At 34.5% G+C, this 14,075-nt stretch overlaps 1 protein-coding gene across 1 annotated transcript; it reads right to left on the bottom strand.

Moving 5' to 3' along the window:
* Nucleotides 1-342: 342 nt before the first annotated feature.
* Nucleotides 343-5,270, bottom strand: LOC115700473 (chitin elicitor receptor kinase 1). The gene is made up of 12 exons (XM_030628013.2): nt 4,435-5,270; nt 3,620-3,653; nt 3,503-3,507; nt 3,256-3,411; nt 2,568-2,755; nt 2,406-2,495; nt 2,086-2,179; nt 1,853-2,004; nt 1,650-1,741; nt 1,138-1,276; nt 890-985; nt 343-794 (listed from the first exon to the last, which is right to left on the bottom strand). Exons 1-12 carry the CDS (start codon nt 5,051-5,053, stop codon nt 630-632), a joined length of 1,830 nt encoding a protein of 609 aa, XP_030483873.2. The 5' UTR covers nt 5,054-5,270; the 3' UTR covers nt 343-629.
* Between the last annotated feature and the right edge of the window lie 8,805 nt (nt 5,271-14,075).

Genomic DNA, 14,075 nt, shown 5'->3' with positions numbered 1-14,075 from the left:
CTAGTTAATTAGCAAGTACATTCTCAGTACGAGGAACATAAGACACAACAACATTCTTAAGAACTTTAACAAACAAATATTTTCCTTGAATAGAAATTTGTGTTGATAACGAGTTATAAAATAATATAGAATATATAAAAAAAAAAAATAAGAGAAAAGAAAATACAAAGAGAATAATAGAATAAAAAAGAATGAGAATGTTTACTACTTTATTTTAATGAAGTGAACCCTATTTATACAATAATATAAAAACTTGGGAAATCAAGTAATTAATTTAAGACTATACAACTAAATGATTCTCCATGAGCATCCATGTATATATATAAATAATTATTTACAGCATAAAATTAAATATCTCATTTCAATATAAAATTAAATTAAATAACTTCAAAGTTAAAATATTATCCAGCTTATGCAATTATTTAACTAGTTGCACACCACATTAACAAAGATACATTATTAGACAAAAAATATGTGATAGCTACGACAACTCTCACCTATACACATCTAGAAATATTTCTAGATTAGCTTCAACTTGGCAATGTTCAGAATATACAGTAATATTAACTAAGGAAAGAAAAAACAAAGAACACTCAATAGGAGAGCCATTAATTGACCATGAGATTCTTTTACCTTCCTGACATTAGATTTACAAGACCTTGATTTTCATAGAAAGAGCCAACATCCCAATCTTCAGTGTTTGATGAAAGTGTCATTAAAGCAACAACAATGGATCTCATACTTGGGCGCAGTTGTGGGTTTTCATGAGTGCACGCTTTAGCAAGCTGGGCCATCTGCAGCCAAATCACCAATTAAAACACCATAAGCTTTTTAACCCACTTGATAATATGTTTCAGATGCCTTTCCTATTGGAAGAAAAGAATATTACCTTTCGAACCGAGTCGGCCGGGTAATTCTCTCCGAGCCTAGGATCAATTAGCTTGCGGAGTTCTTTAAAATCGGGCTGATTAAGAACATCCTCAAACTGCAGACAATGGAAACAACACAATAATTTATATGCTCATTATCGACGACACCACGGATGAATATTATTTATTGTATTGTTCGACAGAGAAGACCAAAGACATGTAGTTAAAAGAGACAAAAAGGGAAGTTAGGGAAAGAAAGAAAAAATACCAAACCAACTAGACCCTTCGATTCAGAACCTAAACCGTCTGGCTTCACAATTGCTTCCTTGGCAGAAATTAGTTCATAAATAACAACCCCAAAAGCATATACATCTACCTTGGGAGATACATCGCCATATTGAGCATATCTGCACTCATTTATAATACCAATTAATCTCTGTCCATAACATTTAATTTTATTCCTTGTTGATACAGAAATAAAATATTTGAAGTTATTTTTCCCTTTTGTCCTAGCATGGGTGTACAAATTCAAATGATTAACCGGTTAAGTCTATTCATCCAGATATTTACTGAGCAAGATGACTTGAGTGCATCTAGGAAAACTAATGATAGCTTATTTGAGCTAATAATAAGGCCTTCAAGCAGCTTTGTTGCCTCAAAAGCTGTAGAACCCCATTTCTTATGGCTGAGTTTTTTCTTTTTTTGATAAATCTTATGGCTAAGTTTGTATTTAGAAACTACATAAATATATGTATTTATATATAAAAAAAAAAGGCTTACTCTGGTGGCATATATCCAAAAGTACCCACAAGACGTGTGGGAAGAGATGAACTGCCAACTTCAGTAAGCTTAGTTAGTCCAAAATCGGCAACCTGCAATAATATATATATATATATATATATATATATATATACACACACATTAATACAACCATGCAAACAGCTTTATATTGGCCATATTGACAAATGAATAATAGAAGCAACCTTTGCATGGTAGTTTTTGTCTATTAATATATTGGCTGATTTTATATCACGGTGAATATAAACAGGGACAGTATGCTCATGAATGTATTCAAGACCTCTTGCTGAATCAAGGGCTATCTGCACTCGAGTAGACCAAGGCATAGGCTCTCTCTCTGCATATAGTTAGAACATATAGTAAACATCGCCACAAATGAGACATCAACTTAAATCTTCATCATTCATTTCTGTCTCACCTGAACCACGCAAATGTTGGCTTAAGTTTCCATTCTCAATGAATTCATAGACCAGGAAAAGAGAGCCCTCCACACAATATCCAATCAGGCGCACCTGCATTGTTTACCAGTTTACATTATGTGTATGTACAAGAGAAACAACAGTTTTTTTTTTTTAAAAAAAAAAGAGCTAATAACAGTTGACTCCTTAAACTCACTAAGTATGAGAAAATGAGCCCATCAATGCAACTAAAGGTTTTTTTTTTCCCAAGAAAAAAAGAATCAACTAAAGTTTTGGTACACACTAATACGCCTCATAACTTCATAAGACCATTACTTACCAAGTTTAAGTGATGGACACGAGTTAAAACCTTCAGTTCAGCCAAAAATTCCTTTGATGCTTGCATATCCATCTTTTTTATCGCAGCTTTCTGGAAGAAAGAGGTGCATGATAGGACTGCTAAAGCGATACAACTGAAAAAATAAATATTTATGGAACTAACCTCGCCTCTCAGTTCAGCATAGTAAACAGCCCCAAAACCACCTTCTCCAATCTTATTGGCCAAACTGAAGTTATCACTAGCCTTAGCAAGTTCTTCATATGAAAACTCCACTGATTTACCAACAGTTATACCAGCAAGGCCACCAGCATTAGGAGAAGTAACTGCAGCTTTATCTGTGCTTTCAGGGCCTAAGATCCAAGGAAGGATAGATTAGTGAGATACTGAATATCAAACCTTAAATTTCAATGGAAAAAGCTCTACCCACTTGATTTTGTAGAACTAAACTGTATAAGAACATGAACTCATAAAACAAAATGAATTAGTTAATGTCTTTAGATGAAGTTATCACTAGCCTTAACAAGGTCTTTTTATTTATTTGTTTTTTTGTGATAAAGGTCTTTAGATGAAAACTAAATTCTATGAACATATTCGCGATCAATTGGCTAAGTATTTGTACCAAATCAAAGAATAATCCGGCTTCACATGAAAAGATTTCGCTCAACCAGAAACATTCAGTGAAAAATATTATCAATAGAAAAAAGAATATCACACTGGCAAAAGAATATCCCTATACTTGGAGAACATAATTATTTAAAAAATTTATCCCAAAATGACCACACTAAATTGGAATTTTTCCTTCTATAAATCTCAAAAGACAAACAGGTATAAGGAAAACAATTTATCATACCATACAAATGATGAGAAGACTGATCTTCAAAATCTGAAGCAATTAATTTTCCATCCACTTTCTTTCGGTAAAATTTGTAATATATGCCTGTGGCAACCAATAACACCCCAGCGACAACTGCCACAACTATGATAGCAATAATTCCACCCTTCAGTCCTGCTTAGAAAAAGCAAAATATAAGATCAAAGTTCCATGAAGTTTTGTCTTAATCTCTGAAAGTTGGCAACTTAATTAACTTCTCAAGCACCTGAGCTGCAAAATAAAGAAAACAAAGAAAAAGGTAACAAAATTCACAAATGTTAATAATTTGGAGAGAGATATCATCTCTTTGAAATGGTATGATAAAAGAGGCAGTAGGAGCTACCTAGAAGTCAGAGGCCGAAAGCTGCCATCTAGATCTGCAAATTTGAAGCAATAAGAGCAACGGTGAGCTAAGAAATCAGCAAAAGCCACAATCTAAAGACTAGATTAAAAATACAACAGTGCTTCATCGAATGACGACTTCAACTTCAACAGTCTAACACAGCTCTCCACTAACAATTTGAGCCGATACATACACCAAACAATATACAGAAACTATCTGGCTACGATAAAAAGAGTTATTCCTAAAATGTTATTGTTTCATTCAGACAGAGTATCTACTTTTCCACAAATAATTCTACACAAACCTGAAATTCAAACATGAAGTGCTACTATTTAAACACTTCTATTCTAATAATAAACATAAGCCACAAATTCAAACGTGGAGTGCTACTAAGAACTAAATCAAGTTATGCTACTTAACCTGACAATTCTCAACAAATTTGCTAAATTAAACAGTACTTTAGCATGTTTGCATCAATACTATTTGAACTAGATGAATAAGAATTGAAGAAACATATAGAACAAGAACTATGGCTTACACATTTCAAAACAACGAATGCCACTGTTTAATCCTTAGTCCCTTAAATTGTTTCAATATGTTTTGCGTCAAATCTCATCAAACTAGAAGCAAACCGTTCATAAACGTAAGAATAGACGCATCCACAATTCAAAACACAAAATGCAAAAAAAGGTAAACTCAAGTCACTAAATTTCATTTATCCCACTTTTATACTTCAACAGTGATTATTAGCACTTTCAGATCAAAATTAATGAAATCAAACAAGGAAAAGTCCTCACAAAGAAGAATTCACACACCTTTTCCCGGTATAAAAATGATGCCATTCCCCTGGCTAAAATTTTGAACACCCGGGTTATACCTCGTTATCAAATCAGCTGAAATATTATTGCTAGTCGCAATAGAGTTTAAAGTGTCCTCCGGTCGAAGAGGGTATGTGATAAACAGCCCATAATCTTTAGAAATTCGGGTATCTCCGCACGAACAATTCACCGACACGTTCAATGTGGCGGTATCCGGTATCATGTTGGGGTCATAGCTATTAGAGTCGTTCAACGATTGGACCGTCGTCAAGTCGGAGTAGTTCGCAACAACCTTCTCGTATGTGTCTCCGGTCATAACCTTGTACCCGAACTCATGGGCAAGATACTCGTCAGCTACACAGCGATCGCACGCAAAAGGGATTTTGATTCTGATGGTAGATCGGATGCTGTCCTTGTTGGGTACTTGGTCAGTGTTATATCTAACGATGGTTTCAGGAGTCGTATCGAAAAGGTCAGCTATCAAGGTGAGATTCGAATTCTCCCAAACGTAGAAGGAAGCAAAAGCTAAGTCACAACTCTGGGGACACTTGGATTTGACTCTGAAAGAAAGCGATATTAAGAGAAGGAGCCATAAGAACCCAGCTCCGGTTTTCATTAGAAAAAGAAGAAGAAGCAGAAAATCAAAGGTAATTACTTTCGGAAAATCAATTGATTACAGCAAACCCCAGAATGATAAACTGAGTTTCGGAATTGAGCAGAGACGGTTCAAATTGGGTCGTTGACCGTTGACTGAAAGAACCCTTAAGCACGGTGTTATGTATTTGTTTATTATTTAAAAATAAGGGAAAATGATTGTCGTAAATTATATCGTGTCTATGAGAGATAATATTGGCGCGAGCATTATTTAAGTCAGACGTGGACGGCGGCGGTTTGGAATTTGGAATTACGAACCATTTTTCTTTAAACTGATAAACTAACTAACCACTCGTTAACGACAGCTTTTTTACACAAAGCTATTTCTTTTCTCCCCCAACGACAGTCTTAGAAGAAGAAAAAAGAGCTCATTTTTCAAGAAAATGAAATGAAAATTAGTGGGGAAGAAAAAAAGGAGATCTTTTCAGGTTTAAAGGAATTATTGAACAAGGTGTTTTGAGAAATCTTTGATTCAAATCAATCTAAACAATGCACTTCATTTAGAAATATATCGTCAACAAACTATTTGAAATTCTTTCTCAACTTCCGTATCTAGAAACATGAGTATTTTTTTTTTCCAATAACGATAATCAATTTTAGTTAAAATCATTCCTATACATTTTTCAAATATTTTGAATTAGAATTAGCCATGTACCTTAAGTTACACTTTTTTTTTTTTTTGAACTTAGCTGTGTGAGTTACGATTAGAGCACTTATTGTAAATGTAAAGCACAGTACATTTTAAGCCACTAAGGCTAGCTTAGTAGTGAGGGAGGGATGGGAAAAAGGAGGAATGGGAAAAACTAAAAAGGGAGAGGTCATGGGTTCGAACCTAGGACCTTGAAGCTATTAAGCTATTAAATAATTGTAAAATACCATTACGCTACATTTAAAAAAAACACAATACATTTCATATTTATACCAATTTTACCGTATAAATAAAAAGAAATGTATAAATAAACAAACCCAACTTTAAACATAATTATTTTGATTAAAAAAAACTCAAATATATTTACTGCATTGTAGCTATTTATGATTTTAAACAAATATTTGTGCGAAAAAAATATGTTTTTTTTAAAAAAAATTAATTAATATATTCCAATGCACATCCATTTATATAATTATACATAATTAATATTAAAAAATATATATATTACTTCTTAATGGGTATTACCCACTTACTAAATCAATTTAACTCTAAATATTAATTTTAAAAATATTAATCTATCAAATTTTGATCTATTAATGAATAATGAAATCACAAATTTAAATTTCTATGATTAATTTAACTACTTAATTAAATGAATATCAAAAAATATCTCTTTTTACACTATATCAAAAATATGTTCATACAAAAATATTTAACTCAAATTTAACTTTTTCTTTTCTTATTTTTCTTGCTAAAAAACTTTTTTTAATTTTTTTTTTTACCGATTGAACAATCTCAGCCCATATGATATAAAAATAAGATTTTTTTTTTTTAATTAGATAGAAATTTAAGCATAAAAATTCAAAATTTTCTAATTTTACCCATACATGGGTAATACCCATTAAGAGTGCACCCATATATATAAACATGTTAATTTATATAGGGAGATGATTTTGTCTCGTTAATACATTTAACGGTATATATTCGGTTAATGTACCCTGAGTGTTAGATGGATTAATTATTTAATTTCTGAGGGCTGGGGTTAATATAGGGTATTTAGAATGAAATATATTGGTAATTAATTCATTTTTTCTAATAAAAAATTAATAAATTTTAAAAAGTAAAAATTGACATGACCACCATCAGTCTTTTTTGATTGAGGCAATACCACGTGTCATCCTTTGATTAGTTGAAAAATGAGAGCTAAGTGGAATTTTTGGGTTGAAGACGAAGCTTAGTTGTGCCTCAGGCGCGTGCGTGACATGCCCAGACCACACGGCGTCGTGCGTTGCACGTGCGCGTGGGCCGGGCTTGGGGGAAAAGGAGCAGTTGCTCCTGGTGTCTTCTGCCGCACGAACCTGGAGGTGCCACATGGCACCTATGTCGGCTGGGAGAGGATTTAGGGCACATTTGGGCTTTTGTCTTTTGTGATGTTATTGGATCTCAAAAATACTAATTTTTATAGTTTTTGGGCCACATTTTTGACAGCTTTTTATTCTTTTTCTTTTACAAATGCTATTCTTCTCAATAAAACACAAATATAATTAATTTCAAACAAAATATTTCCAACATAAAATATATCACATTAATTTTAATGAAAATATTTATTTCAAATCTAATTAATTTGTAATTCTTTGAATAAAAACAAGAGAAACTTACAAAATACTGGAATTTGTGTTAACTTTTACAAAAATACTATCACACGGAATTTTTTTTTAAAATACTGTGTTTTTATAAAAACAACAGTAGAACACAAAACAGAACAACTAAAAACAGCAGTGGAACAACTAAAAAACAACCGTAGAACAACAGTGAACACTTAACACAGTACACAGTATAAAACTTACACAGTAAAGTATTTAAGATAAAAAAAAAAACCAATCTTATAAGGTGAAAATAAAATATTTCTATGATAATTTTTAATAAAAAATCTAATTAAAATAAAACAAATACATCAATGTAAAACTCAATATATAACAACACACAATTTCATGAGTTATAAGAAACTTTTCTAACCAATGTTCTACAAAACATAAAGGCACGTACTAGGTACCTGATATTTTGTACTCTTTTTTTACTAAACATCATGCATAAATTATAAATGTACTTGGTACGTGATATAACGTACTCCACTACCACTGCAAAAATACATAAAAAATAGGAATGACTGAAAAGATAAAAATAACCTCAGTCTGACAACATGGACTCAACCTCTGCAGTACTATTGTACTATTAACTACCACCAACAGTCATTTGATTAAATATTTTTGTACTTTTTTGTATTTTTTTATTTCTAAGTTAAAAAATTAAATTGACAAAATGGTGAAAAAACTTACATGAGTCGGTTGCCAAATAAATAAAAAAAATTACAAAAAATATTAAAAAATATAATAAAGTACGTAGGACCCATTATAAAGTACAACTGAATACAATCCGTGATTTTCTGAGATAAGCACAAAATCGGTTGTCTATATATATATATGAAAATTTATATTTATCTTAAAAAAACAAAATTAACTAAAATAAATTTCATTGATTGTGGAGCTAAATGAAACTACACCTAAGAATATTACATTATATATATAGACTAACAACTAACTTATACAAGAAAAATAAAGAAGCTAACTAACAGTAAAGGGCTAACTGACCAACTGCCAGTAACTACTAAATAACTAACAATCAAAATGCTCCAATCTTGATATCCTCCCCTCAAAGTAGAGTGTATATGTCATAGACGCACATGTTGCCAATATGAGAAGTGAGAACATGTGTTGAAAGAGATTTGGTAAAAGCATCGGCTAATAGGAGAGTGCTAGAGACAGGAAACTGATGAAAGAGCTTTTGATTTTATCCCTGACGAAGTGGCAATCTAGCTCGATATGTTTTCTGCGTTCATGAAAAGTTAGATTGTTGGTTATTACGAAAATTATGAGCAGTACGCAAGTGCACGTAATCAAGTAGTAAACTCACACAGGTGAGATCGAACCACAGGAAATTGGATTGAATACCACTAGACTAAATTTATGATTCTATTTGGCAAACCAATAGTTTTTAGGATTAAAAACGGAATAAAAATTCAAGAAGCTTAAGTAGATCGATAGAAATCAATCAAAATGAGAAGATATGGAAGAGAATCTTGTTGATATGTTTACCCAATTGTAAATGCCTAATTACTATCCTTTTTCCTGATGTGAATGACAGATTATGCAGTTTAACCTAGCTCCTTTCAGATCTTCTAGGATCTAAATCACATGTTCTCTAATTAATCTCTTAATTAGAATCACATGAAATCAGCATTAAGCAATAATCTAATTGTCACATAGGTCACGTAAATACTTTCGTTTCACATCAACCTAGATTATCCAATTTTAGCATTCTCAATTCTCACTTTTCAGATTTTTAATTGAGATCATAGAACATGTAAAATGTGATCAAGCTTAAACATGGAATTAACGCAAATAAAGATAATTTCACAATCAAGATGAAAGGAATGGCAATTAACATTAACTAGGGAAAACTTTAAACAACATTCATCATCTTCCCTAATTGGAAATTTAGTTCATGTTAAATCCATAACCATTCCTAAAACAGAATTCAACATAAAGAAATTAAAAAGGAAGGAAGAAAGAAATTGTTGGTGGAATGAATACGGGCCGTCACTCCGCTCCTCTAGCCGCTCTTGACTGCAATCTAGGTCTAAAATTTGCTTCCCTTCTCTCTTTCTCGCAGTTTTCTTTTTATTTTTTGTCCCATGTTTCAAAAGACAATATTGGCCTCACCTCTTACAGAACCTTGCCACGGACATAGGTTCCCACGCCGCGACGACTGCTGATTTGGCTGCGGCAGTAGAGTAGCTCGCCGCGGCTACTGAACCCGTCTCGGATACACCTCTCTGCCAAATCTTGGCCGCAGCCGTAAATAAATCTGCCGCTGCCAGAAGTGAACCAAATCCTGATTTTTGCATTTTTCTTGGCTCAACTTGTCTTTTATTGTACTTTTGAAACCTTGAACGTCCACAGCTACGGGAAACCTAAAAATATAAAAAACAAGCGTAATTCTGTCCTAAAACATCGAAAAACGACTCTATTTGTGACTCGAAATATAGGCTAAAAATAGCCTAACAAATTTCCCCAAATTGAATCTTTACTCGCCCTCGAGTAAAACTAAAACTAAAACAAAGAAACAACGACGCAACAGATAACTGAGCCTCCAAATAATTGAACTACCACTACCACCTGTGCAACTTCAATCAATTGACTAACTAGAATTTCAATTCAATCACTCTAGGAATTAACTTGGATGCACAAGTTAGAAGCAATTATTACATATAGATACAAAACACTTCTTTGGAAAAAAAAACACATATCACAATCAATCTACTCTTACCAACATTCTGCCAACCAATGTTCAATATGCTTGCATGACATTCCTCTCTCCAGTAATGTCAACAACCCTTGCTCGAAATCAAAAGGTCTTTTTCAGTTGAAATGCCACGGCTTAGGTAGAATGGTATATGAAAAGTCATTTATGCTACATTATACCATAAACTAAACATACCAAATAAACACCCACAATTATCCATATTTTTATCCCAAAGAAACTGGTAAGAGATCAAAAACTTCCACTTTATGTGCCTACCATTATTTTTCTTTTCTTTTATGATTATTTTTTTTTTCTATTCTTCTCTCTCTTTTTTTTCTTTTCTTTTTTTTTCTTTTCGAGAAGAATTACAAAGTTATTTGTTTTGTTTTTTTTTCTTTTCTAGAGATGATAAAGACACTTCCACATAATTTCAGAAGTCCATCATTACCTGACATCGATCTTATTTCAGACATAACAACCTTCCCTTTTCCGAACACCGGAGGGGATGGCCAAACATGTGAAAGGGGCTCCCTTATGCGAATCGCATGTTCAACAGGCCTAGGCGGGATCGGGAGTTTCTTCTTCCTCTTCAATGGAGTCACATGTTCTCCCTCATCCTCATCCTCAGGATTCAAGGGCTCCTGAGCATACTGCTCAGCCCTTGCACCTGTTGGATTTTGTGCCCTAAATAAAACCCATTTCAGTATAATCAGATTTACTTACTAATAAAGATCAGAAATAATATTTTTATGTTGCATGGTTCACATGATATATTTCATGATTATATATATAATGTATGAATTCTATTTAAGTCCAGAACATATGAATTTGTCAATGATTATAGTGTTGTCAGCACAGTAGAATATAATCTTAATTATATGTTCGAAAGTTTATTCCCTGATTTGTCAGTTCACTGGATTTAGACTGACATGATAATCAGCAATAGGTATTCTTACACCTTGGATAAGTGTTATGTCCTTTTCAGGACATTGGCAAAGTTTACCAGTATCGGATGTATGGAGTATACATTGGAAGGGACCGATATTGAACTTTGATTAGATATATTAAAATTTACCGTAATATCTATTCAATTCAATATCACCCGTTGATCCTAGATCAAATGATCTTAATCCTGATATGTTTAGGTTCGATCTCAAGAGTATTATACATGTTCTTTGATTTGTTAGTTAAGCCTACTTTTGGGTCAGGGTGGTACGTACATTTTAGGAACATGATAGTATAATTGAGTGGGAGCGCTAACATAAATATAGAGTCTATAACTTCTATAGGAATTTAGAAGTGAAACGATGATATCCTTCGAGCTTGGCTAAACATAGATAAATGGTTGAGATCTCATTTCACTTCGCTGAAATATCATTTATACGGAGCTAAGTGTTTTAAGGATAAAATACATTGAAGGTGTAACAGTAACTTAGTGCCTATTCAATGTAGATCATCTATTAGAGGGTCATTGATCAAATCAGGATTATAACAATGGATAACTAATGACGTATCTATATCGTGGAACATATAGAGCGTTCTATATGACTGAGAGTGCAATTTCAAGTTCTAAGTGTGGATTCAATTAGGAATTAATAAGTTAGGGAATTTACTTGGTAAATTCGGTTCGACTTATTGGAAGCTCGGTTATATAGACCCATGGTCCCCATACTAGTTGAGACCATACTGCTTGATTTTGATTAATCAATTATAATTCTAAAGTTAGACTATGTCTAATTTATGAATTTTCACTAAGCAAGGGCGAAATTGTAAAGAAAAGAGATTCTAGGTTTATTTATTAATTAAGAGACTTTATATGTCTAAATTAATAAATATATTAAATGATAATATTATTTAATAATTAATTTTTAGTTATTAAATAATTAGAATTGGCATTTAAATGGTTAAATTAAAAAATTGGCATTTTTGAGAAAATGGGATTGAAAAATAACAAAATGGGAAAGTTACAAAGTGAGGCCCAATTTCCTTATATGGGCCGGCCACTATGCAAGCTTTTACCATTTTATTTTTCCATTATTTTAATGCCATACAATTCTAACCTAAACTTAGATGGCATTCTATAAATAGAAAGTATTGGCTTCAGGAAACTAATGACTTACACATTATTTCTTTCAGAGAAAGCCTTTGCCGCCCCTCTCTCTCTCTTTTCTTCTCTTCAAATTTCCAAATCCTTGAGTGATAGAGTAGTGCCCACACACATCAAGTGGTATCTCAATCATAGTGTGTAAGACTGTAGGAGAATCCAAACAACAAGAAGGAGAATCAGCATCAAAGGAAGGAGAGAAAGAGATCCAAATTCAGATCTTGATAATGCTTTGCTACAGAAAGGAATCAAGGGCTAGAGATCTGAATGGAAGGAGTCATTATATTCCGCTGCACCCAATGTAAGGTTTACTAAACTTTATATGTATTTATTTCATTGTTTTAGAATTCATATTAGGGTGTTATGAAACATACTTGGTAGTAAATCTAGATCCTGGTAAAATATTTCCAACAGCACCTCCCTTCAACTTAGCTTCGCGCTTAGGTTGAATGAGTTTATTCTCCTAATGAGCTCGTTCGGTCCGGCCAGCACCAGATTTCCTCTTCTTCCCTGTCACGGACTTAGAAGTAAAGTCCTTGGGATAGAGCCCGTACCTCACAAAGTTATCCTCGGAGGTCAACTGGATAATCTGGTCTTCCCCCAGAAGCCGGGCAAGTTTTTGAGCTTTATCCCAAAGAGTAAGGTGAGGGGAGGGCAGTGATATGTCGGAATTTGCTGGAACCGAGTGCGAGTGATGCCCGTGCCATCCACCATGAAGTACTCATCAGTAAAGCGCCCAACCTTGCTGATGGCCTTATCGTCCGTGCCCGTCAACCACTTGAAGCCTGGTTAAGATAAGTAGAAGTACCCCGACCTGCCTTGCTTAGGGGTGGACTTCAAATCGAAGTACCAAGCAACCTCGTGGGGAGAGGGCATACCCCATTTCTGGGAGGCATAGAGGACGAAGAGGGCAGACAGATACTTGATGCCCTTAGGAGTGAATTGAGCCAGGCAGAGGCCGAAGAAGTCTGCCACATCCTTGAAGTATTGATGCAAGGGCATCAACGCTCCTTACTGACCATGGGCACCCGACCAGGTGCACATCCCCCTTTCAGGGTTTGTGGCACGATTGTTGTGGGCAGGAATGTAGCAGTCCAGCTCACCCAGGTATCCGCCCTAGTCAAGAGTTTGAAGGCGCGCCTCCATAATCTTGGACAGAGGACTTACCCACCTGCCGCCCAAGGCACCCTGCCTTCTATGAGGAACCGCCGCAGTAAGCTCCTCACTGACGTAGTCAACGCCCTCAACTAGGACGTCTCCGTCAGCATCGACTGGCTCCCCAGTCTCGTTGTACTCCCCATAGTTTGGGGGTGCAACCTCTGCCTCTTCCTCTTCCTCAGAGGAACTTCCAGGATGAACATCGTGCTGCCCCTCAATCTCTTGGACCTCGGAGTCCCCTTCATGATCCTCCTCCATCTGGACGGCTGGATCTTGTTCGGCATTGGGCAGAGTGGCGTGTCGAGCCACTTGGGGGTCAGACGCGTCAGCCAGACGCGTAACTTTCTTTGTACGAGCCATCATTCTATGGCTGGGTACAAGGTTTGAAGAATTTCCTTCGCTAGAGGAAGGAGGACTAGAACAAAGACGAGGATGATCCTCATGCAGAAGTTGAAGCAGGTCCTGGTCGATCTGATGTCCGTTGTCCCAAGACTCACCTGAGTTCATCTACAAAAGACAACACACGAGATGAGTGTTTGGTCAGAATATCGGACGATAAACAAGCAAATATACCGACCAGGAGTACTCAACAGATTAAAGAACGATTATGTTCAAAGAAAAGTCAGAACTCAAGAAGTCAAAAAATTTCTTGAGTTAGGGCAAAAAAGTTCACGAAGCTTAGAATAAGCAAGATGAAAGATGGACATCATG

Source organism: Cannabis sativa, chromosome 8, assembly GCF_029168945.1.
Source record: "Cannabis sativa cultivar Pink pepper isolate KNU-18-1 chromosome 8, ASM2916894v1, whole genome shotgun sequence".
Taxonomy (NCBI): Eukaryota; Viridiplantae; Streptophyta; class Magnoliopsida; order Rosales; family Cannabaceae; genus Cannabis; species Cannabis sativa.
The sequence above is the reverse complement of the archived record's forward strand: the minus strand, read 5'-3'. Positions and strand labels throughout refer to the sequence as shown.